The sequence below is a fragment of the Salmo trutta genome, chromosome 21, assembly GCF_901001165.1.
Source record: "Salmo trutta chromosome 21, fSalTru1.1, whole genome shotgun sequence".
NCBI lineage: Eukaryota > Metazoa > Chordata > Actinopteri > Salmoniformes > Salmonidae > Salmo > Salmo trutta.
Window position 1 is genome coordinate 40638015 of NC_042977.1, and position 27233 is coordinate 40665247.

At 43.9% G+C, this 27233-nt stretch overlaps 1 protein-coding gene across 1 annotated transcript in view; it reads left to right on the top strand.

The window, feature by feature from the left end:
* Positions 1–1805: 1805 nt before the first annotated feature.
* The window catches only part of LOC115157439 (protein FAM102B), a 29970-nt gene continuing 4542 nt past the window's right edge, over positions 1806–27233 (top strand). Inside the window, exons 1-6 of the mRNA XM_029705688.1 lie at positions 1806–2494; positions 11225–11345; positions 13333–13362; positions 13957–14073; positions 16919–16965; positions 23449–23555. Of these exons, the coding sequence (XP_029561548.1) occupies positions 2349–2494; positions 11225–11345; positions 13333–13362; positions 13957–14073; positions 16919–16965; positions 23449–23555 (568 nt within the window). The 5' untranslated portion in view covers positions 1806–2348. The remainder of the gene's footprint in view (positions 2495–11224; positions 11346–13332; positions 13363–13956; positions 14074–16918; positions 16966–23448; positions 23556–27233) is intronic.

The window sequence follows — 27233 nt, forward strand, 5'->3', positions numbered from 1 at the left end:
GAGTGATTATATAGTGTTAGGTCGCGTCAATTCCAATCTGGTATCAGAACAAAATAGTCAGCACATAGTAACCTCTGATTTCTTTGTACTTTAATTAATGCAAACACTTGAATGGTAAATAGGTGGTTCGTATATACGGGCTCCCTGTAACACCTCGCAGGGCAAAACAGAGAACTGAAATGACATCATAAGTTCTTCCTTAAATACTTCTTGACAGACGTAGTTCCCTCTCCCTGAGGGCCTGTCATAGTAGAGGCTTGGGTGTGGTTTAGACTTACTCCAGCCTATCGTTGGCGTGCAGGCTGGTCCCAGCCTCTAGACGCATCTTTGTTGCCAAGCATAGTTGTCTTCTAGCTTATCTTCGTGTGTGTACCCGAGAGTCAGACACTCAAGGACAGTGCCTGTTCTTGTGCCACAGCCATTCTCCCCTCTATCAGTTCCTCACATACACCTGTCCTTGAGCGGCCCCACAACCAGGCATTGTGTGTGTGTGTCACGAGTCTACTCAGCCTACACTACTAGCCAGCAACCCTCCAGTTAGTCATGTCTATTATATGTTGCTCAATCTATGTTAATACAATATAAACCTCTTATGTTTAGCATTAGTATTCATAAGTTATGCACCACAACTAATTTTATTATATAGGTTTAAATAGTTGTATTATATTGGTTATGCAAACAAATAGTTGGTCAAACCCTAACAATAGGCTATAAAATGGATAGGCTAATGAAGTAGAAATTTGGAGTAATTTTATCAAATTCTTTACAATGACTTTACAATGTTCTTCAGTCCCAATTGCACACTCTATTTTGTGTGATTTGAACCCACACTCCACATCAGAGCCACCAGTAAAAATGTAAACAATGGAGCAAATGCGTCATAGGTCCTTTGCCCTTTTGGTAATGATAAGGTAAGTCAGTTGTACCAAAGATACTGGTAACTAACCCCATTTTACTTGTGGTTGTACTGTCAGTAAGGCCGTATTCTTCCAAATCAAAGGACATATACACTGGGTACACAACACATTAGGAACAAAATCCTTATTTTGCCCGTCTCCTCCCCTTCATCTTCACTGATCGAAGTGGATTTAACAGCCACTAATAAGGGATCATAGCTTTCACATGGATTCACCTGGTCATTCATGGAAAGACCAAGTGTTCAAAATGTTTTGTACACTCAGTGTATTTAATGATTTGTAAAAACGGAAAAATAGAGACTGTGGATTTCTGTTTATGAATTATAATAACTCACCTCTACGAGATATGAAACACCACGGAGAATTGTTACCACATCGACGATGATACGTGATGTATGTGCATGACACGCATAGACGTTTACATCAGGCATAATAAGCCTTTGTTGATATTCATTCGGGAGCGACAGCTGCGAAGGGGGTTGGGATGGAAGGTGGAAACAATGTATTATATAATGCATATGCAATGTGATTGTGCAGTTACAACAATAAAAAAATGACCACCACGAAAAATCAAACGAATCAATGCACATACTAATGTATAGATAACCTCCATTTACTTCCTGACGTAGGCAATTATAACCTAATCTCATCATACATTTGTTAACATCTTAAATCAGTGTTAAAATTGTTCATTTGAAAACAACTGGCCATCCTTTGTTACAGTAGTGGGCTACTTGTTGTTTTGTTACTATTTTGTTACAACGTATCTAAGGAATATCCATCAGAAACCATATATTGCTGTCATTGGTCGAATGAAAAGAAATGCAGCATTTACACCAATCGGAATAGAACGTGATGTAAGCGTTTCCTCCTCCATACAAATGGAGAATTTCCTGAATCGTCACATACATTATGGGTTGTGGCCAATGGTTACAGCCAGTAAAAACTAGGGGTAGCTGGGCACTGGAGAGTCAAGTATTTGAATTGACCGACAATCGCTAGCAGACTGAGCTGTCACAGTCAGTCTGTTTCTTTACCGACTGCTATGTTAGGTTACAGTCTGGCAACTGTGGAATAAGTCACAGTCAGCCTGTTTCTTTACCGACTGCTATGTTAGGTTACAGTCTGGCAACTGTGGAATAAGTCACAGTCAGTCTGTTTCTTTACCGACTGCTATGTTAGGTTACAGTCTGGCAACTGTGGAATAAGTCACAGTCAGCCTGTTTCTTTACCGACTGCTATGTTAGGTTACAGTCTGGCAACTGTGGAATAAGTCACAGTCAGTCTGTTTCTTTACCGACTGCTATGTTAGGTTACAGAGACTCAAGAAGCTTGAGCTGTGGCTAGCGACCCGACGTACATTATTTACCACAGTTTTCATTAGCTAGCTAGCCTAGTTAGCTACTTTAACTAACATTAGTTAGGTTAACAATGTCGTTCATTATGATGAAGAAAAATAAATTCAAATTTAAGGTCGATTTCGAGTTGGACGAACTATCTTCTGTTCCTTTTGTCAACGGGGTCTTGTTCTGCAAAGTACGGCTCCAAGACGGTGGCTTTACTGAAGAGTCACCTCGGTAAGAAACTGCCCTTTTCTATTTCATTTAGCTAGTTTACGTTAACAGTTACGTTAAGCAACTCAGGGAGACACAGAGGTGCGACTCGACCGTGGTTAGTTTACTGGCAGTGATCAGTTAGCTAACAGCGAGCTAGCTAGCGCCCACACTCAAGAAGAAAGTGTCAATAGGAGTGATGTGACTGAATATTGTTTGTTGCTAGCTATTAACATACCAAACAATATCTAATTTAATCAATTATAGAATATGTAGTATTCACAGTGGTATGTTGTTTTTACCTCTGTTTCTTATTTTAGTGTAGTTAGCTACCATGGTAGTTAATCTGTCATCTTGTTTTGACTGACACACCAAAAGACCACCGGTCACGAAGCCAACTGTCAAATCAAACATTCATGGCTAGACATGTGAGGCTTGCTTGATCTATGATATCTGACTATGTATGTACCTTAAAACTTTGAACAAAACGTCTGGCAACTGAAGGTCACTAGATTTCCAATCTGAAATGCCAAGAAAATGTGATTTATTTATCTTTTTGTTATAACCAATAGTCCAATATCTCAGACTTTAGACTGGCTAGGTTCTTATTAATCGGACTTGTAGTTGCAAAAACTTGCAAATCATTCATCCCCAATCCAAGCCTATTTTCAAGGTAAAATTGGAGATATACTTATAGCTCTGTGGTATGGTTTTCATATAACCACACCTGCACACTGTTTTTAACATTTATTTTTTTATCTTTATTGTTGTCTATAACTTATTTTCTTTGGTGCAAATAAATTAAACAAAACAATAACACAAGCTCTAAACATAAAAAACACCCATTAAACACTTAATGGGTGCTGCAAAAACCTCCTAGCTTACATTGAACAACAACAGTCAATAGCCCCCATATGAGACTTCAAAGGATGACCCATACAGTTCCAAAAATCTCATTATCTCAATCACTGAAAACATCAGTTGATCAACAACAAATGCTCGTTCTCCAAGGATCCAGAGCCATTGAGATGGCTAGACAGATACGATCTGGTTTAAAATCAGATCAGTCAAGTTAACAGCATCTAAACACACTTCTCTGATGTCATCCATTCACACCCTGGAGCATCCCGTCCTCAGGATAGGACTTTGTCCATTGCATTTGAACACAGACTGGTTTCCCACTCTTTTCCAGATTGACTTACAGTAGTGAGTGCAGCCAGAGATCTAGATAACCAGAAGGGAAAAAAACTCAACCTGACCCAACCATTATCTGCCTGCTCCTGCTGGCTTTCGCAGATTCTGCCATTACTCTCCTGAAGTTGCCATAATAGGCTACCTAATGAGTCGGCAACCTTTCTCATGTAGAATGCCAATTTATCTTACCATTTCTACCCATCTGTATGCCAGTTATGGTTTTCATGTGCAAACTTTCGTGGAACAGTTTCATTTAATTTATAATAACATCTTCATATCTCAAAATCATTGTCATGTGGTTAATCAAAATTCTATCCAAATCTAACTGAAAGATACAAACCTAAAAGCTAACTTCGATTGCCATTGCCAACTATGTAAAAATAGCCTACATAAAGCCAACAAATAAAAACATTACAGCCTGCAGGTACAAATGATCCTGATAAAAATCACATTGGCTACGCCTTTCCTGTCTGCAACTAACTTAAAACATTGTATTAACTTGGGTCCGGCCGAAGCTTGGCTAGCGAACTTGCAACATTGTAGAAAATATTTTGGGCCCTCAGAGTTTCCCGCCAGTGAGCTCGGGACAGACACAGCTGTAGGCTATTTGCACAAGGGATAAGAAGCAGAGCTTGACTTGGGCAGGAGCTCACCGGAGCTGAGTACCGACACCTCAAATGTTCTACTGCTTGAGCTCCTGTTCCTTTTATAGAATATTAGCTAGAGGTCGACCGATTATGATTTTTCAACGCCGATACCGATTATTGGAGGACCAAAAAGGCCGGTGCCGATTATTGGGGGCCCAAAAGGCCCGATACCGATTAATCGTCCAAAAAATGTTTTGTTGTTGTAATAATGACAATTACAACAATACTGAATGAACACTTATTTTAACTTAATGTAATACATCAATAAAATCAATTTAGCCTCAAATAAATAATGAAACATGTTCAATTTGGTTTAAATAATGTAAAAACAAAGTGTTGGAGAAGAAAGTAAAAGTGCAATATGTGCCATGTAAGAAAGCTAATGTTTAAGTTCCTTGCTCAGAACATGAGAACATATGAAAGCTGATGGTTCCTTTTAACATGAGTCTTCAATATTCCCAGGTAAGAAGTTTTAGGTTGTAGTTATTATAGGAATTATAGGACTATTTCTCTCTATACGATTTGTATTTCATATACCTTTGACTATTGGATGTTCTTATAGGCACTTTAGTATTGCCAATGTAACAGTATAGCTTCCGTCCCTCTCCTCGCTCCTACCTGGGCTCGAACCAGGAACACATCGACAACAGCCACCCTCGAAGCAGCGTTACCCATGCAGAGCAAGTGACGTTTGAAACGCTATTAGCGCGCACCCCGCTAACTAGCTAGCCATTTCACATGGGTTACACCAGCCTAATCTCGGGAGTTGATAGGCTTGAAGTCATAAACAGCGCAATGCTTGAAGCATTGCGAAGAGCTGCTGGCAAAACGCACGAAAGTGCTGTTTGAATGAATGCTTACGAGCCGCCTACCGCCGCTCAGTCAGACTGCTCTATCAAATCATAGACTTAATTATAACATAATAACACACAGAAATACGAGCCTTAGGTCATTAATATGGTCGAATCCGGAAACTATCACGTTTATTCTTTCAGTGAAATACGGAACCATTTCGTATTTTATCTAACGGGTGGGATCCATAAGTCTAAATATTCCTGTTACATTGCACAACCTTCAATGTTATGCCATAATTACGTAAAATTCTGGCAAATTAGTTCGCAACGAGCCAGGCGGCCCAAACTGTTGCATATACCCTGACTCTGCGTCCAATGAACGCAAGAGAAGTGACACAATTTCACCTGGTTAATATTGCCTGCTTACCTGGATTTCTTTTAGCTAAATATGCAGGTTTAAAAATATATACTTCTGTGTATTGATTTTAAGAAAGGCATTGATGTTTATGGTTAGGTACATTCGTGCAACGATTGTGCTTTTTTCGCAAATGCGCTTTTGTTAAATCATCCCCCATTTGGCGAAGTCGGCTGTCTTTGTTAGGAAGAAATAGTCTTCACAGTTCGCAATGAGCCAGGCGGCCCAAACTGCTGCATATACCCTGACTCTGTTGCAAGAGAAGTGACAAATTTTCCCTAGTTAAAAGAAATTCATGTTAGCAGGCAATATTAACTAAATTTGCAGGTTTAAAAATATATACTTGTGTATTGATTTTAAGAAAGGAATTGATGTTTATGGTTAGGTACACGTTGGAGCAACGTGTACCAAACCGATTATCTGCAACGCAGGACAGGCTAGCTAAACTAGTAATATCATCAACCATGTGTAGTTAACTAGTGAATATGATTGATTGATTGTTTTTTATAAGATAAGTTTAATGCTAGCTAGCAACTTACCTTGGCTTCTTACTGCATTCGCGTAACAGGCAGGCTCCTCGTGGAGTGCAATGTAAAGCAGGTGGTTAGAGCGTTGGACTAGTTAACCGTAAGGCTGCAAGATTGAATCACCGAGCTGACAAGGTAAAAATCTGTTGTTCTGCACCTGAACAAGGCAGTTAACCCACTGTTCCTAGGCCGTCATTGAAAATAAGAATGTGTTCTTAACTGACTTGCCTAGTTAAAAAAAGGTGTAAAAAAAAAAAAAAACGGCCAAATCGGCGTCCAAAAATACCGATTTCCGATTGTTATGAAAACTTGAAATCGGCCCTAATTAATCGGCCATTCCAATTAATCGGTCAACCTCTAATATTAGCTCAGAAGTATTGTGGAGCTCCTGTACCTAAATATAAACAGAACCTGCACCCAAAATGAGTACCGGAACCTATTTCAGTCCAAGTCAAGCACTGATAGGAAGTAATCAGGTAGGCCTATTTTATGACGTTTCCACTGGATCAGAGCATGACATTTTTCTCTTTCGAAAGTGAGATTTTTTCAAATACATTGAGGAACTATTGTAATTTTCAATGGATGTAAAAACAGACTTCATTTGCTTGCTGTTTGAGGTGAAGAAAACATTATTTTGAAATGCATTAGTGGTGGTGGATTAAGCCAGTCAGAAATGCTATCAGATCTCCAAATGGGCACATGTATATGCCTACATTTGTGCGCAGGCAAGGTAGTCTTTTAAGGTGATAAGGCCCCAGCAGAAATCAGGGCATTCATACTTCTTGCGCTTTGCTGATCAGAGCTGTTGTGAAGGTAGTTGTCAAGGAAGGTAGTTTTTATTTATGAAGGATTTACTGCCCCCACCTACCGTCAACCAATCATGTCATTGTGGAGCTATACAGAGGCCTCCGCATTGTTACAAAATTTGGGAGGCGCATGGCGATTCAGTACGGAGCTTGATATGTTCTCTGCATGCCTCTGGAGGCTCTGCAATTGCGTCAAAACGTCCTTATGGAGCCTCTGACCACATTTTCAGATCAAGCATAAATTCGCTTTTAATCTAGGCCTGCACTTTGGATTATTTCACTGAGATGGGTGCAAATATATATATATAGTATCAGTCAAAAGTTTGGACACACCTACTCATTCAAGGGTTTTTCTTTATATTTTGATTTGTTTAACACTTTTTTGGTTACTACATGATTCCATATGTGTTTTTCTATAGTTTTGATGTCTTCCCTATTATTCTACATTGTAGAAAATAGTAAAAATAAAGAAATACCCTAGAATGAATAGGTGTGTCCAAAATTTTGACTGGTACTGTATGTATGTATGTATGTATGTATGTATGTACATTTAAACTCCGTTTTTCACATTTATTCCTGGTAAAAATTCCCTGCTTTAGGTCAGTTAGAATCACAACTTTATTTTAAGAATGTGAAATGTCAGAATAATTGTAGAGAGAATGATTTATTTCAGCTTTTATTTCTTTCATCACATTCTCAGTGGGTCAGAAGTTTACATACACTCAATTAGTATTTGGTAGCATTGCCTTTAAATTGTTTAACTTGGGTCAAACGTTTCAGGTAGCCTTCCACAAGCTTCCCACAATAAGTTGGGTGAATTTTGGCCCATTCCTCCTGACAGACCTTTTGTAACTGAGTCAGGTTTGTAGGCCTCCTTGCTCGCACACACTTTTTCAGTTCTGCCCACACATTTTCTATAGGATTGAGGTCAGGGCTTTGTGATGGCCACTCCAATACCTTGACTTTGTTGTCCTTAAGCCATTTTGCCACAACTTTGGAAGTATGCTTGGGGTCAATGTCCATTCTGAAGACCCATTTGTGAGCAAGCTTTAACTTCCTGACTGATGTCTTGAGATGTTGCTTCAATATATCAACATAATTTTCCTCCCTCATGATGCCATCTATTTTGTGAAGTGCACCAGTCCCTCCTGCAGCAAAGCACCCCCAGAACATGATGCTGCCACCCCCGTGCTTCACGGTTGGGATGGTGTTCTTCGGCTTGCAAGCCTCCCCCTTTTTCCACCAAACATAACGATGGTTATTATGGCCAAACAGTTCTATTTTTGTTTCATCAGACCAGAGGACATTTCTCCAAAAAGTACGATCTTTGTCGCCATATGCAGTTGCAAACCGTAGTCTGGCTTTATTATGGCGGTTTTGGAGCAGTGGCTTCTTCCTTGCTGAGCGGCCTTTCAGGTTATGTTGATAGCTATACATATATACATATATATACAGATGAAGTCGTAAGTTTACATACACTTACGTTGGAGTCATTAAAACTCGTTTTTCAACCACTCCACAAATTCCTTGTTAACAAACTATAGTTCTGGCAAGTCAGTTAGGACATCTACTTTGTACATGACACAAGTCATTTTTCCAACAATTGTTTACAAGTAATAGTTAGTCAAGAACGTCCTAGAGAATATGTAAACTGACAAACCAGCTCTGCTACGGTGAGTAAAATGATCAGAGTGAGGTGTGCTCTCATTTAATTCTGGAAGTAGCTAGCAAACTAGCTAACTTTAGCCAGTTAGCTTGGGTGCTTGGTTGGGACAAGCATGCAGTGGCAGGCAAGCTGCAGAAGGAATGGTAGCTTACAATTCCCCATAATTTATCGGTGCAATTTTGACAGCCAACTAGCTGAAAGGTTTGAGAGGGTTTATCTAATGTTCCTTTGTTAGATTTAAACTCATCTTGCTCTGGTTAGCATTAGTTGTTGTTCTTGTTGTTGTTGATTTGTATAACTGAGGGAGAGCCTCCTTTGAATGGTTCTTTGATCAATAGGACTGTAAAGTTCCCAAAGTTAAGAGGACTCCTGTGGTGTTTACATATTTGCAGAAATCGATTCAGTTGTATTTTGTGGCTTTTGGCGAATACGTTCTAATGATCTAAAGTCACGCTGTTGCAACTGCCTGTAAACATGGCAGGCCCATGTGGGAAGTGGCTTGTTTGTATAAAGGCCTACTGTAGCTCTGATTGGCTATGGCGCACCGTTCTGTGTAGACCCCCGTTCTGGACAAGACAGATGTTTTTTATTAGGTTTTATTTACTGCAGTGTCTATTAATTGTCTAAACGCATGGCCACAAAAGCCCCAGTATACATAATTCACAAACTTTCTAAGAATTTATGAAAATGTTAAAATGACTATATCTAAGTGCTCGCTTGTCAGAAAATGTTTTTAAAAAGTGTGATATTCTTCCTCGGGGTGTATATGAACATATTTTAATAAGATCAGTTCCACTTTAAATGACACCCTTTGAAATGAGTGGATTTGGCTATTTAAAAGCCACACCTGTTGCTGACAAGTGTATAAAATTGAGCACACAGCCATGCAATCTCCATAGACAAACATTGGCAATAGAATGGCCTTACTGAAGAGCTCAGTGACTTTCAACGTGGCATCGTCATAGGATGCCATCTTTCCAACAAGTCAGTTCGTCAAATTTCTGCCCTGCTAGAGCTGCCTCGGTCAACTGTAAGAGCTGTCATGAAATGTCTAGGAGCAACAACGGCTCAGCTGCAAAGTGGTAGGCCACACAAGTTCTCAGAACAGCACCGCCGAGTGCCGAAGCGCGTACAACGTAAAAATCGTCTGTGCTCGGTTGCAACACTCACTACTGAGTTCCAAACTGCCTCAGGAAGCAACGTCAGCACAATAACTTTTCGTCTGGAGCTTCATGAAATGGGTTTCCATGGCCGAGCAGCCGCACACAAGCCTAAAATTAACATGCGCAATGCCAGTTGTCGGCTGGAGTGATTTAAAGCTCGCCGCCATTTGGACTCTGGAGCAGTGGAAATGCGTTCTCTGGAGAGATGAGTCCCGCTCCACCATCTGGAAGTCCGACGGACTAATCTGGGTTTGGCGAATGCCAAGTGAACGCTACCTGCCCGAATGCATAGTAACAACTGTAAAGTTTAGTGGAGGAGGAATAATGGTCTGGGGCTGTTTTTCATGGTTCTGCTCCTTAGTTCCAGTGAAGAGAAATCTTAACTCTACAGCATACAATGTCATTCTAGACGATTATGTTTGGGCAAGGCCCTTTCCTGTTTCAGCATGACAATGCCCCTTACACAAAGCAAGGTCCATACAGAAATGGTTTGTCGAGATCGGTGTGGAAGAACATGACTGGCCTGCACAGAGCCCTGACCTCAACTCCATTGAACACCTTTGAGATGAATTGGAACACCGACTGCGAGCCAGGCCTAATCGCCCAACATCAGTGCCCGACCTCACTAATGCTCTTGTGGCTGAATGGAAGCAAGTCCCCACAGCAATGTTGTAACATCTAGTGGAAAGCCTTCCCAGAAGAGAGGAGGCTGTTATAGCAGCAAAGGGGGGGACCAACTTTTGTAATGTAGTGTATCTTGTTTTGTAGAAAAATATGTTTTTCCATCTTCTTAGGCTCATCCGAACACACACACACATACTATCTGCTTTGGCCGACAGCTATTTTTACCTCTCCTGCTCCCCAGTTGAGAATCATCGACAATTTATTTAACTTTTATTTAACTAGGCAAGTCATTTATGACAGCCTAGGAACAGTGGGTTAACTGCCTTGTTCAGGGGCAGAACAACAGATTTTTAACTTGTCAGCTCGGGGATTCAATCTAGCAACCTTTTGGTTACTGGCCCAACATTCTAACCACTAGGCTACCAAACTATATGTTTGTCACCTGCATTAAGGCTGAAACACCATATTTATCCCTTGTTCTAAAGAGTCAATGCATAGTGTTCTTCACCGCCATGGTATTTCAGAATCTATCATTCACTTACTTAGAGCAGGGGAGAGTTTGTGTTCTTTTACCTTGAAGGCATTTATTCTCTGTGGCGTAACTGTCACACCCATTCCAGTGAATAGCACACAGGATCTTGTCATTAACTGTGGTGTCTTTATTGACATATATTTATCTTAGGCATGAATCAGATCTAGGGATTAATGTGTATTGTAGCTAAACATTCCAATCAACTGTGTGTGTGCGTGTGTGTGTGTCTATCAGGATTGGACTCAATTCAAATTGAAGGCAGTCAATTCAGGAAGTAAACTAAAATTAGAAGATATTTATTTGAAAAGATTTGTCTATACATGATCTGTGTGTTTTCAAGTCTTTGGGTTATTTTGCTATAAGTTATGTATGTGTGTCTTCTCCAGGGAGCAGGTCCAGGCTAACTGTGTGCGCTGGAGGAAGAGGTTCTCCTTCCTGTGTAAGATGAGTGCAAACGCTGGGACAGGAGTACTGGACCCTTGTGTGTGCCGGGTGTCTGTGCGCAAGGTACAGGACTCACTACAACAACTCTGTCAAAGCAATGTGAATGCTGTGTCAAGTTTAACTGCCTACAAGAATAGGTCTACTACTACTACTACTGTAGATTCTAGAACAGTCTACTAATAGGTCTACTACTACTACTGTAGATTCTAGAACAGTCTACTAATAGGTCTACTACTACTACTGTAGGTTCTAGAACAGTCTACTAATAGGTCTACTACTACTGTAGATTCTAGAACAGTCTACTACTACTACTGTAGATTCTAGAACAGTCTACTACTACTACTGTAGATTCTAGAACAGTCTACTAATAGGTCTACTACTACTACTACTGTAGATTCTAGAACAGTCTACTACTACTACTGTAGATTCTAGAACAGTCTACTAATAGGTCTACCACTACTACTGTAGATTCTAGAACAGTCTACTAATAGGTCTACTACTACTACTGTAGATTCTAGAACAGTCTACTAATAGGTCTACTACTACTACTGTAGATTCTAGAACAGTCTACTAATAGGTCGACTACTACTACTGTAGATTCTAGAACAGTCTACTGCTACTACTGTAGATTCTAGAACAGTCTACTAATTGGTCTACTACTACTACTGTAGATTCTAGAACAGTCTACTAATTGGTTGACTACTACTACTGTAGATTCTAGAACAGTATACTACTACTACTGTAGATTCTAGAACAGTCTAATAATAGGTCTACTACTACTACTGTAGATTCTAGAACAGTCTACTACTACTACTACTGTAGATTTTAGAACAGTCTACTAATTGGTCTACTACTACTACTGTAGATTCTAGAACAGTCTACTTATAGGTCTATTACTACTACTGTAGATTCTAGAACAGTCCTACTAATAAGTCTACTACTACTACTGTAGGTTCTAGAACAGTCTACTAATAGGTCTACTACTACTACTACTGTAGATTCTAGAACAGTCTACTAATATGTCTACTACTACTACTACTGTAGATTCTAGAACAGTCTACTAATAGGTCTACTACTACTACTGTAGATTCTAGAACAGTCTACTACTACTACTGTAGATTCTAGAACAGTCTACTACTACTACTGTAGATTCTAGAACAGTCTACTAATTGGTCTACTACTACAACTGTAGATTCTAGAACAGTCTACTAATTGGTCTACTACTTCTACTGTAGATTCTAGAACAGTCTACTACTACTACTGTAGGTTCTATAACAGTCTACTACTGCTACTGTAGATTCTAGAACAGTCTACTAATAGGTCTACTACTACCACTGTAGATTCTAGAACAGTTTACTAATAGGTCTACTACTACTGTAGATTCTAGAACAGTCTACTAATAGGTCTACTACTACTGTAGATTCTAGAACAGTCTACTAATAGGTCTACTACTACTACTGTAGATTCTAGAACAGTCTACTAATAAGTCTACTACTACTGTAGATTCTAGAACAGTCTACTAATGGGTCTACTACTACTACTGTAGATTCTAGAACAGTCTACTAATAGGTCTACTACTGTAGATTCTAGAACAGTCTAATAATTGGTCTACTACAACTACTGTAGATTCTAGAACAGTCTACTAATAAGTCTACTACTACTGTAGATTCTAGAACAGTCTGCTAATAGGTCTACTACTACTGTAGATTCTAGAACAGTCTACTAATTGGTCTACTACAACTACTGTAGATTCTAGAACAGTCTACTGATAGGTCTACTACTACTACTGTAGGTTCTAGAATAGTCTACTAATAGGTCTACCACTACTACTGTAGATTCTACAACAGTCTACTACTACTACTACTACTGTAGATTCTAGAACAGTCTACTACTACTACTGTAGATTCTAGAACAGTCTACTAATTGGATATATCACTGACACCTTTGCTGCAAGTGTGTTTTGACAAAAGTGTATCTGTAGCTTAATTGTTGTTGCACACAAAGATGGTCATTTTGGATTGATAACTACTTTTCCCTTATCTGTTTTTAGGAAATGAAGGGTGGAAAGACCTTTGCAAAGGTAATATTTTGCTCTTGAATTCATAGTCGCTAACCACGTTTCCTTCCACAGTTTCTATGCGAGTAAAGTCATACTGTATCAAAAGAGCTGTGATGAGAACAACAACTTTAACACAATGATTTGTATCTGCAACAAGTCAATTTGGTAGAAATACACCAGTGGTGAGAAAATGTGCATATTTTCTTTAATGCCGATTTTTTTATATCCGCATTAAAATCTATCGCCAATTGGATGGAAACCTAGCTAGTGGCAAACTAGGCATACTGGCATTTTATAAGTAAATAAATAACTGAACGTTCATATCATTATACAAATTACTGTTAGTCATTTAACACCTGATATGATAATATCAGTAAAGAATGAAGTCACCACTACCGCATGACTCATTCTTAAAAGGATAGTACATTGATAGTATGGGAATACTTCCTAGTTTTTGCCCACTACAGTAGCTTCTGACGTTCGTGATTGTTATTTTCAGGCTCTGGGTCTGATACCACAATAGAGTGCTCTGTACTAGAACTCTATGGAACTGAGGCTCTGTTGCCAAGCTGTTTCCATAAACCTGAATATAACTGCTCTCACTCTCCTCTGTAGCTGGGTTTTGCTGACCTGAACCTGTCAGAGTTTGCTGGCTCTGGCAGCACCATGCGGCGATGTCTACTAGAGGGTTACGATACCAAGAACACCAGACAGGACAACTCCATACTCAAGGTACAGTTCAGTACAGTTAGACAGGCCTCCAGAACATTCCCACCAGTCCACCTCTCCCTTCAGGAAGCTAAGTACGGGACGTGTTTATGACACTAGAGTCTGTCCTACTATGCCACACCTTGTCTCTGTTCTACTACTCTAGAATGGTTTCCCTACTTGGCTCTGTTCTACTACTCTAGAATGGGTTTCCCTACTTGGCTCTGTTCTACTACTCTAGAATGGGTTTCTCTACTTGTCTCTGTCTACTACTCTAGAATGGGTTTCCCTACTTGGCTCTGTTCTACTACTCTAGAATGGTTTCCCTACTTGGCTCTGTTCTACTACTCTAGAATGGGTTTCCCTACTTGGCTCTGTTCTACTACTCTAGAATGGGTTTCCCTACTTGTCTCTGTTCTACTACTCTAGAATGGGTTGCCCTACTTGGCTCTGTTCTACTACTCTAGAATGGGTTTCCCTACTTGGCTCTGTTCTACTACTCTAGAATGGGTTGCCCTACTTGGCTCTGTTCTACTACTCTAGAATGGGTTGCCCTACTTGGCTCTGTTCTACTACTCTAGAATGGGTTGCCCTACTTGGCTCTGTTCTACTACTCTAGAATGGTTTCCCTACTTGTCTCTGTTCTACTACTCTAGAATGGGTTTCCCTACTTGGCTCTGTTCTACTACTCTAGAATGGGTTTCCCTACTTGGCTCTGTTCTACTACTCTAGAATGGGTTGCCCTACTTGGCTCTGTTCTACTACTCTAGAATGGGTTGCTCTACTTGGCTCTGTTCTACTACTCAAGAATGGGTTTCCCTACTTGGCTCTGTTCTACTACTCTAGAATGGGTTTCCCTACTTGGCTCTGTTCTACTACTCTAGAATGGTTTCCCTACTTGGCTCTGTTCTACTACTCTAGAATGGATTACCCTACTTGGCTCTGTTCTACTACTCTAGAATGGGTTTCCCTACTTGGCTCTGTTCTACTATAGAATGGGTTTCCCTACTTGTCTCTGTTCTACTACTCTAGAATGGGTTGCCCTACTTGGCTCTGTTCTACTACTCTAGAATGGGTTGCCCTACTTGGCTCTGTTCTACTACTCTAGAATGGGTTTCCCTACTTGGCTCTGTTCTACTACTCTAGAATGGGTTTCCCTACTTGGCTCTGTTCTACTACTCTAGAATGGGTTGCTCTACTTGGCTCTGTTCTACTACTCTAGAATGGGTTTCCCTACTTGGCTCTGTTCTACTACTCTAGAATGGTTTCCCTACTTGTCTCTGTTCTACTACTCTAGAATGGTTTCCCTACTTGTCTCTGTTGTACTACTCTAGAATGGGTTGCCCTACTTGGCTCTGTTCTACTACTCTAGAATGGATTACTCTATTTGGCTCTGTTCTACTACTCTAGAATGGTTTCCCTACTTGGCTCTGTCTACTACTCTAGAATGGGTTGCCCTACTTGGCTCTGTTCTACTACTCTAGAATGGTTTCCCTACTTGTCTCTGTTCTACTACTCTAGAATGGTTTCCCTACTTGTCTCTGTTGTACTACTCTAGAATGGGTTGCCCTACTTGGCTCTGTTCTACTACTCTAGAATGGATTACTCTATTTGGCTCTGTTCTACTACTCTAGAATGGTTTCCCTACTTGGCTCTGTCTACTACTCTAGAATGGGTTTCCCTACTTGGCTCTGTTCTACTACTCTAGAATGGATTACCCTACTTGGCTCTGTTCTACTACTCTAGAATGGGTTTCCCTACTTGGCTCTGTTCTACTACTCTAGAATGGGTTTCCCTACTTGGCTCTGTTCTACTACTCTAGAATGGTTTCCCTACTTGTCTCTGTTCTACTACTCTAGAATGGGTTTCCCTACTTGGCTCTGTTCTACTACTCTAGAATGGGTTGCTCTACTTGGCTCTGTTCTACTACTCTAGAATGGTTTCCCTACTTGTCTCTGTTCTACTACTCTAGAATGGGTTTCCCTACTTGGCTCTGTTCTACTACTCTAGAATGGGTTTCCCTACTTGGCTCTGTTCTACTACTCTAGAATGGGTTTCCCTACTTGGCTCTGTTCTACTACTCTAGAATGGGTTGCCCTACTTGGCTCTGTTCTACTACTCTAGAATGGGTTTCCCTACTTGGCTCTGTTCTACTACTCTAGAATGGTTTCCCTACTTGGCTCTGTTCTACTACTCTAGAATGGGTTTCCCTACTTGGCTCTGTTCTACTACTCTAGAATGGGTTTCCCTACTTGGCTCTGTTCTACTACTCTAGAATGGGTTGTGGACCACGGATCTGAAATACCTGGATAGGTGAAAATCCACTGGCTGCACCTTCAGCTATCCAGCCTGTTAGTAATGAGTGGTGATGAAGGAGAGGACAGAAAGGGAACTGAGTGAGGTTGGTGAGTCATAACCAACATAGCTGAGTATTGGCACACATTGGGAGAAAGCTAGTTGTTGGTTGTCACCCTGCCCTGCCCCCTAGTCACCATATGTTTACTAGTGTGTATAGGTAAACAGTCAGTAACTAGGGGGGTAATATCACTCAGTACAGTTCAGGATGAGGTATCCTAATGATGCAACAGCTCTGACATGTGCATGAAGACAGGCAGGTCTGGGCCTGCAATATAGGACAAGCACCTGTAACACTGTGAATGGATGTTGTACATGCTTTGGGTAGAAGTTGTACTTAGACACAGGTCTAGGATCAGCTTACCTACCCTAAATACTAACCTGAAACGGTAAAAAGGGGAAAAGGCAAAACTGACCTTAGATCAGTGTCAACGGGCGACTTTATCCTATTTCATAGGGCCTGTGTATGTGTATGATCCTTGCTGACATGGGTTTTCTGTCACCTCTGTCACAGGTCGTCATCAGCACACAGCTCATGTCTGGGGACCCCTGCTTTAAAACGTAAGTCAACCTTCTTTCAATCCTTTTGGTGGGTTACGTCACAAACATTTTTAGGACTTAGCATTTTAGAAATGAATGTTTGGATGATGAACCAGTATAGGTGAGTAGGAACATTGATGTGATAGACAGACAGCCTGACCACAGACACACAGAGGAAACAAACTGCGCATTAAGCATCCTGTCTCTGAGTACATGCAAGAAATGCTGAGTCACAGAAACAAAGGAGGCTAACTTCCGTCCCGTAAGTCGCTTTGGATAAAAGCTAAATGGTTAGGTTTCTCTCTATTTGGAAAGTCCATGTAGATCAACAAATGGCCATACAATCATGGTATATATTATTTAAAATGTTATGGTTATTTTGGGTATCTTGTGTGGGCATAGTTTCCTCAGCACTACAGCAATTATTTGAAGTCAAAGATAGTTGTGGACACAATCTAACTGACTTCTGCCATTGAACATGAATATGATGGTCATAATCCCCACAGATTGTATCTGGTCTGTGTTGATAGAAACAACTGATTTGAGACCAGCTCAGACCTGAATGAAGACATTCTGAGCTAAACACCACAGCAGGCCCAGGACCAGTAGTCAAAAAGACCATGACGTACCCACACACTCCTGCCAGTGCTGAGGACATGTGTGTTTGGATGGCCACGCCTTTACTGTGAACACACACACACAGACTGAATTACACAGTGGATGCCTCTATAGAGCTGTTTTAGATCCGATATAGAGAGCCGTTATAGAGCCTCTATAGAGCTGTTATAGAGCCTTTATAGAACTGTTATAGAGCCATTATAGAGCTGTTATAGAACTTTTATAGAGCTGTTATAGAGCCATTATAGAGCCTAGATAGGGCTGTTATAGAGCCTTTATAGAGCTGTTATAGAGCCATTATAGAGCTGTTATAGAACTTTTATAGAGCTGTTATAGAGCCATTATAGAGCCTTGATAGGGCTGTTATAGAGCCTTTATAGAGCTGTTATAGAACTTTTATAGAGACATTATAGAACTTTTATAGAGCCTTTATAGAGCTGTTATATAACTTTTATAGAGACATTATAGAACTTTTATAGAGCCTTTATAGAGCTGTTATATAACTTTTATAGAGCTGATATAGAGCCATTATAGAGCCTTGATAAGGCTGTTATAGAGCCATTATAGAGCTGTTATATAACTTTTATAGAGCTGTTATAGAGCCATTATAGATCCTTTATAGAACTTTTATAGAGCCTTTATAGAGCTGTTATAGAGCTGTTATAGAGCCTTTGGAGAGGACAATAAAACCCCTTTGTGTCTGAGTGTGGGATAACTGAGCACGCTGAGTCACAGAGGAAGACAAGCCAGAGAACAAACAGACAGATTCAGGACATTGTACTCACTAGTATTGAGCCTGGTATCATTTTACTATGTAGGTGGAAGGGGGGGGGGGGGGGGGTGGATTGTAATATACTGCTGGGATCTAGATGCCAGGAAGGATTCAGAATCAGTCCCCACTTCCACAGTGAATGTTGAGTTGGTTTTGTGTGGGAGGGTTGCCTTGGCTGAGGCCTCTGATAAGCCAGTGGACTGGAGAGATTCCAGCAGAACACTTTCATGCAATCATAAAGTGCCGGAGTGTCTCTGAGTACTCCTCTGTGTGCCTGTATCTTTTACTGAGCTGTCCTACAGAATGTAACTCACACACAGTGTGTGCGTTGGACATACTTTCAGAGCTCTGTGGAAAGAAAGCCAAGGCTTTATCGTAAGAGCAGAAGCCACTCCAAAACTACTGACGTCACACCCAGAGCGCCTCACATTCATCACATAATGTTGCTCTCGCTTTCACTCCTACTGTATCTCTCTGTTTAACTTTCTCTCTCCCCTCTCTGTATCTCTAACTTTCTCTCTCCCCTCTCTGTATCTCTCTGTTTAACTTTCTCTCTCCCCCTCTCTGTATCTCTAACTTTCTCTCTCCCCTCTCTGTATCTCTGTTTAACTTTATCTCTCCCCTCTCTGTATCTCTAACTTTCTCTCTCCCCTCTCTGTATCTCTGTTTAACTTTCTCTCTCCATCTCTCTGTTTAACTTTCTCTCTCCCCCTCTCTGTATCTCTGTTTAACTTTCTCTCTCCCCCTCTCTGTATCTCTGTTTAACTTTCTCTCTCCATCTCTCTGTTTAACTTTCTCTCCCCCTCTCTGTATCTCTGTTTAACTTTCTCTCTCCCCTCTCTGTATCTCTGTTTAACTTTCTCTCTCCCCTCTCTGTATCTCTGTTTAACTTTATCTCTCCCCCCTCTCTGTATCTCTGTTTAACTTTATCTCTCCCCCCTCTCTGTATCTCTGTTTAACTTTATCTCTCCCCTCTCTGTATCTCTGTTTAACTTTATCTCTCCCCTCTCTGTATCTCTGTTTAACTTTCTCTCTCCCCTCTCTGTATCTCTGTTTAACTTTCTCTCTCCCCTCTCTGTATCTCTGTTTAACTTTCTCTCTCCATCTCTCTGTTTAACTTTCTCTCCCCCTCTCTGTATCTCTGTTTAACTTTCTCTCTCCCCTCTCTGTATCTCTGTTTAACTTTCTCTCTCCCCCTCTCTGTATCTCTGTTTAACTTTCTCTCTCCCCCTCTCTGTATCTCTAACTTTCTCTCTCTGTATCTCTGTTTAACTTTCTCTCTCCATCTCTCTGTTTAACTTTCTCTCCCCCTCTCTGTATCTCTGTTTAACTTTCTCTCTCCCCTCTCTGTATCTCTGTTTAACTTTCTCTCTCCCCCTCTCTGTATCTCTGTTTAACTTTCTCTCTCCCCCTCTCTGTATCTCTAACTTTCTCTCTCTGTATCTCTGTTTAACTTTCTCTCTCCCCTCTCTGTATCTCTGTTTAACTTTCTCTCTCCCCTCTCTATATCTCTGTTTAACTGTATCTCTCCCCCCTCTCTGTATCTCTGTTTAACTTTATCTCTCCCCTCTCTGTATCTCTGTTTAACTTTCTCTCTCCCCCTCTCTGTATCTCTGTTTAACTTTCTCTCCCCCTCTCTGTATCTCTGTTTAACTTTCTCTCTCCCCCTCTCTGTATCTCTGTTTAACTTTCTCTCTCTGTATCTCTGTTTAACTTTCTCTCCCCCTCTCTGTATCTCTGTTTAACTTTCTCTCTCCCCCTCTCTGTATCTCTGTTTAACTTTCTCTCTCCCCTCTCTGTATCTCTGTTTAACTTTATCTCTCCCCTCTCTGTATCTCTGTTTAACTTTCTCTCTCCCCCTCTCTGTATCTCTGTTTAACTTTCTCTCTCTGTATCTCTGTTTAACTTTCTCTCCCCCTCTGTATCTCTGTTTAACTTTATCTCTCCCCTCTCTGTATCTCTGTTTAACTTTCTCTCTCCCCCTCTCTGTATCTCTGTTTAACTTTCTCTCTCTGTATCTGTTTAACTTTCTCTCTCCCCCTCTCTGTATCTCTGTTTAACTTTCTCTCTCCCCTCTCTGTATCTCTGTTTAACTTTCTCTCTCCCCCTCTCTGTATCTCTGTTTAACTTTCTCTCTCTGTATCTGTTTAACTTTCTCTCTCCCCTCTCTGTATCTCTGTTTAACTTTCTCTCTCTGTATCTCTGTTTAACTTTCTCTCTCTGTATCTCTGTTTAACTTTCTCTCTCCATCTCTCTGTTTAACTTTCTCTCTCTGTATCTCTGTTTAACTTTCTCTCTCCCCCTCTCTGTATCTCTCTGTTTAACTTTCTCTCTCCCCCTCTCTGTATCTCTCTGTTTAACTTTCTCTCTCCCCCTCTCTGTATCTCTGTTTAACTTTCTCTCTCCCCCTCTCTGTATCTCTGTTTAACTTTCTCTCTCTGTATCTGTTTAACTTTCTCTCTCCCCCTCTCTGTATCTCACTCTTCAGCTTTCTCTCCTCCCATGCTCTCTCTCTGTTTCTGCTTCTTCCTCACGTTCACATTTTCTATCCCTCTCTCTCTCCCCTTCTCCCTCGATCTCACTTTGCCTCTTCGACATCATTTTATTCCACCCCCTCTCCCCTCATGAATTAGCCCCATTCATCAGGAAAATACAAGAAGTGAGAGACGGGGTGGTTTCCTGTGTTGTAAAAGTAAGAGAAGTGGTTGTAAGATGAGTGGAATCTGTGTGGGTAGCTGGACAGGTAGGATGACTGACAGTGAGGGTGAACAGGTGGTCACGGGTCAGGTGACAGAGGAATGGATGAGACTGAGGCAGGAATTCCTTTAACCATAAAGTGGTATATTTACTGAGTAGTGTGTGGTGGATTCATGGATGCACTGAACTTCTGGATTAGACGGAGTTGAGGAAGAGAAAGCAGCGAGATCGGGCGATGGTGATTTCCTCCCTTTATGGAGTGGAGATCTGTCAGACATTTCCACCTGACCTCATTAAAGCGCCCCTGGCCCAGCTGAGTAAGTGGCCATGAATTAAAGGATTCTTCACCAACTCCATGGGCCTTTTCTACACTGGTAGTTTCCTGTCTTGTAAAATAAGTGAGAGTAGTGATAGTTTCCTGTCTTGTAAAATAAGTGAGAGTAGTGGTGGTTTCCTGTCTTGTAAATAAGTGAGAGACGGGGTGGTTTCCTGTGTTGTGAGAGACGGGGTGGTTTCCTGTGTTGTGAGAGACGGGGTGGTTTCCTGTGTTGTGAGAGACGGGGTGGTTTCCTGTGTTGTAAAAGAAGTGAGAGACGGGGTGGCTTCCTGTGTTGTGAGAGACGGGGGGGTTTCCTGTGTTGTGAGAGACGGGGTGGTTTCCTGTGTTGTGAGAGACGGGGTGGCTTCCTGTGTTGTGAGAGACGTGAGAGACGGGGTGGTTTGTAAAAGCGGGGTTATTAAAGATGAAAGCAGAAGCACAGCTAATACAGCTAATGAAAACCTTTTAGGATCTTATTTCAGATCAGCACTTCTGATAGGGTATGATTCATGTCCTTCGCTGTGATTCATGTCCTTCGCTGTGATTCATGTCCTCTACTGTAATTCATGTCCTCTACTGTGATTCATGTCCTCTACTGTGATTCATGTCCTCTACAGTGATTCATGTCCTCTACTGTGATTCATGTCCTCTACTGTGATTCATGTCCTCTACTGTGATTCATGTCCTCTACTGTGATTCATGTCCTCTACTGTGATTCATGTCCTCTACTGTAATTCATGTCCTCTACTGTGATTCATGTCCTCTACTGTAATTCATGTCCTCTACTGTGATTCATGTCCTCTACTGTGATTCATGTCCTCTACTGTGATTCATGTCCTCTACTGTGATTCATGTCCTCTACTGTGATTCATGTCCTCTACTGTGATTCATGTCCTCTACTGTGATTCATGTCCTCTACTGTAATTCATGTCCTCTGCTGTGATTCATGTCCTTCGCTGTGATTCATGTCCTCTGCTGTGATTCATGTCCTCTACTGTGATTCATGTCCTCTACTGTAATTCATGTCCTCTACTGTGATTCATGTCCTCTACTGTGATTCATGTCCTCTACTGTGATTCATGTCCTCTACTGTGATTCATGTCCTCTACTGTGATTCATGTCCTCTACTGTGATTCATGTCCTCTACTGTGATTCATGTCCTCTACTGTGATTCATGTCCTCTACTGTGATTCATGTCCTCTACTGTGATTCATGTCCTCTACTGTGATTCATGTCCTCTACTGTAATTCATGTCCTCTACTGTGATTCATGTCCTCTACTGTGATTCATGTCCTCTACTGTGATTCATGTCCTCTACTGTGATTCATGTCCTCTACTGTGATTCATGTCCTCTACTGTGATTCATGTCCTTCGCTGTGATTCATGTCCTCTGCTGTGATTCATGTCCTCTACTGTGATTCATGTCCTCTACTGTGATTCATGTCCTCTACTGTGATTCATGTCCTCTACTGTGATTCATGTCCTCTACTGTAATTCATGTCCTCTACTGTGATTCATGTCCTCTACTGTGATTCATGTCCTCTACTGTGATTCATGTCCTTCGCTGTGATTCATGTCCTCTACTGTGATTCATGTCCTCTACTGTGATTCATGTCCTCTACTGTGATTCATGTCCTCTACTGTAATTCATGTCCTCTACTGTGATTCATGTCCTCTACTGTGATTCATGTCCTCTACTGTGATTCATGTCCTCTACTGTGATTCATGTCCTTCGCTGTGATTCATGTCCTCTACTGTGATTCATGTCCTCTACTGTGATTCATGTCCTCTACTGTGATTCATGTCCTCTACTGTGATTCATGTCCTCTACTGTGATTAATGTCCTCTACTGTAGAACTGTGCAGTCAGTTGTAAGGTTGTTTATAGGAAGGGATGGGGTTGTAGGCAGGATGGTTGTGTAAGATGTGTTTATACCATTTAGCCAGTCACTTTCAAATGACCGTATGAACAAACAGATGGACATCCTCAAACCAACAACAACCGTACATGGTAGGAAGTAGGTTTGGAACAGGTGTGGTTGGTTGTTGGGTTGTAAAATGGGTCAGGGTGAATGTCAATGTCCCTGTGTCCCCTTTAGGCCACCGTCCACAGCCATGAAACTGGGCATCCAGCAGGCAGAGGCAGAGTGTCTCTACGAAGACAGGAAGGGCGGGGACACCCACACACCCTGCCTCCCCATATCAGGTACACACCCTGCCTCCCCATACCAGGTACACACCCTGCCTCCCCATACCAGGTACACCCTGCCTCCCCATACCAGGTACACCCTGCCTCCCCATACCAGGTACACACCCTGCCTCCCCATACCAGGTACACACCCTGCCTCCCCATACCAGGTACACCCTGCCTCCCCATACCAGGTACACACCCTGCCTCCCCATACCAGGTACACACCCTGCCTCCCCATACCAGGTACACCCTGCCTCCCCATACCAGGTACACACCCTGCCTCCCCATACCAGGTACACACCCTGCCTCCCCATACCAGGTACACCCTGCCTCCCCATACCAGGTACACACCCTGCCTCCCCATACCAGGTACAATACACACACCCTGCTTCCCCATACCAGGTACACCCTGCCTCCCCATACCAGGTACACCCTGCCTCCCCATACCAGGTACACACCCTGCCTCCCCATATCAGGTACACACCCTGCCTCCCCATACCAGGTACACACCCTGCCTCCCCATACCAGGTACACCCTGCCTCCCCATACCAGGTACACACCCTGCCTCCCCATACCAGGTACACACACACACCATGCCTCCCCATACCAGGCACACACACACACCCTGCCTCCCCATACCAGGTACACACCCACACACCCTGCCTCCCCATACCAGGTACACACCCTGCCTCCCCATACCAGGTACACACCCTGCCTCCCCATACCAGGCACACCCACACACCCTGCCTCCCCATACCAGGTACACACCCTGCCTCCCCATACCAGGTACACCCTGCCTCCCCATACCAGGTACACACACACACCCTGCCTCCCCATACCAGGTACACACACACACCCTGCCTCCCCATACCAGGTACACACACACACCCTGCCTCCCCATACCAGGTACACCCTGCCTCCCCATACCAGGTACACCCCGCCTCCCCATACCAGGTACACACTGCCTCCCCATACCAGGTACACCTTGCCTCCCCATACCAGGCACACCCACACACCCTGCCTCCCCATACCAGGTACACCCTGCCTCCCCATACCAGGTACACACTGCCTCCCCATACCAGGTACACCTTGCCTCCCCATACCAGGCACACCCACACACCCTGCCTCCCCATACCAGGTACACCCTGCCTCCCCATACCAGGCACACCCACACACCCTGCCTCCCCATACCAGGTACACCCTGCCTCCCCATACCAGGTACACCCTGCCTCCCCATACCAGGCACACCCTGCCTCCCCATACCAGGTACACACACACACCCTGCCTCCCCATACCAGGTACACACACACACCCTGCCTCCCCATACCAGGTACACACACACACCCTGCCTCCCCATACCAGGTACACCCTGCCTCCCCATACCAGGTACACCCTGCCTCCCCATACCAGGTACACCCTGTCTCCCCATACCAGGTACACCCTGCCTCCCCATACCAGGTACACACACACACCCTGCCTCCCCATACCAGGTACACCCTGCCTCCCCATACCAGGCACACCCACACACCCTGCCTCCCCATACCAGGCACACCCTGCCTCCCCATACCAGGCACACCCTGCCTCCCCATACCAGGTACACCCACACACCCTGCCTCCCCATACCAGGTACACCCTGCCTCCCCATACCAGGTATACCCTGCCTCCCCATACCAGGCACACCCTGCCTCCCCATGCCAGGTACACCCTGCCTCCCCCTACCAGGTACACCCTGCCTCCCCATACCAGGTACACCCACACACACCCTGCCTCCCCATACCAGGTACACACACACACCCTGCCTCCCCATACCAGGTACACACACACACCCTGCCTCCCCATACCAGGTACACCCTGCCTCCCCATACCAGCTACACCCACACACACCCTGCCTCCCCATACCAGGTACACCCACACACACCCTGCCTCCCCATACCAGGTACACACACACACCCTACCTCCCCATACCAGGTACACACACACACCCTGCCTCCCCATACCAGGTACACACACACACCCTGCCTCCCCATGCCAGGTACACACACACCCTGTCTCCCCGCACACACACACCCTGTCTCCCCGTACACACACACCCTGTCTCCCCATACCAGGTACACCCTGCCTCCCCATACCAGGTACACCCTGCCTCCCCATACCAGGTACACCCTGCCTCCCCATACCAGGTACACACACACACACCCTGCCTCCCCATACCAGGTACACCCTGCCTCCCCATACCAGGTACACACCCTGCCTCCCCATACCAGGTACACCCTGCCTCCCCATACCAGGTACACCCTGCCTCCCCATACCAGGTACACACCCTGCCTCCCCATACCAGGTACACACCCTGCCTCCCCATACCAGGTACACCCTGCCTCCCCATACCAGGTACACACCCTGCCTCCCCATACCAGGTACACCCTGCCTCCCCATACCAGGTACACCCTGTCTCCCCATACCAGGTACACCCTGCCTCCCCATACCAGGTACACACACACACCCCTGCCTCCCCATACCAGGTACACCCTGCCTCCCCATACCAGGCACACCCACACACCCTGCCTCCCCATACCAGGCACACCCTGCCTCCCCATACCAGGCACACCCTGCCTCCCCATACCAGGTACACCCACACACCCTGCCTCCCCATACCAGGTACACCCTGCCTCCCCATACCAGGTATACCCTGCCTCCCCATACCAGGCACACCCTGCCTCCCCATGCCAGGTACACCCTGCCTCCCCCTACCAGGTACACCCTGCCTCCCCATACCAGGTACACCCACACACACTCTGCCTCCCCATACCAGGTACACCCACACACACCCTGCCTCCCCATACCAGGTACACACACACACCCTGCCTCCCCATACCAGGTACACACACACACCCTGCCTCCCCATACCAGGTACACCCTGCCTCCCCATACCAGCTACACCCACACACACCCTGCCTCCCCATACCAGGTACACCCACACACACCCTGCCTCCCCATACCAGGTACACACACACACCCTACCTCCCCATACCAGGTACACACACACACCCCTGCCTCCCCATACCAGGTACCACACACACCCTGCCTCCCCATGCCAGGTACACACACAACCCTGTCTCCCCGCACACACACACCCTGTCTCCCCCGTACACACACACCCTGTCCTCCCCATACCAGGTACAACCCTGCCTCCCCATACCACGGTACACCCTGCCATCCCATACCAGGTACACCCTGCCTCCCCATACCAGGTACACACACACCCACCCTGCCTCCCATACCAGGTACACCCTGCATCCCCATACCAGGTACACACCCTGCCTCCCCATACCAGGTTACACCCTGCCTCCCCATACCAGGTACACCCTGCCTCCCCATACCAGGTACACCACCCTGCCTCCCCATACCAGGTACACACCTGCCTCCCCATACCAGGTACACCCTGCCTCCCATACCAGGTACACACCCTGCCTCCCCATACCAGGTACACCATGCCTCCCCATACCAGGTACACCCTGCCTCCCCATACCAGGTACACCTGCCTCCCCATACCAGGTTCACACCCTGCCTCCCCATACCAGGTACACCCTGCCTCCCCATACCAGGTACACCCTGTCTCCCCATACCAGGTACACCCTGCCTCCCCATACCAGGTACACCCTGTCTCCCCATACCAGGTACACCCTGCCTCCCCAT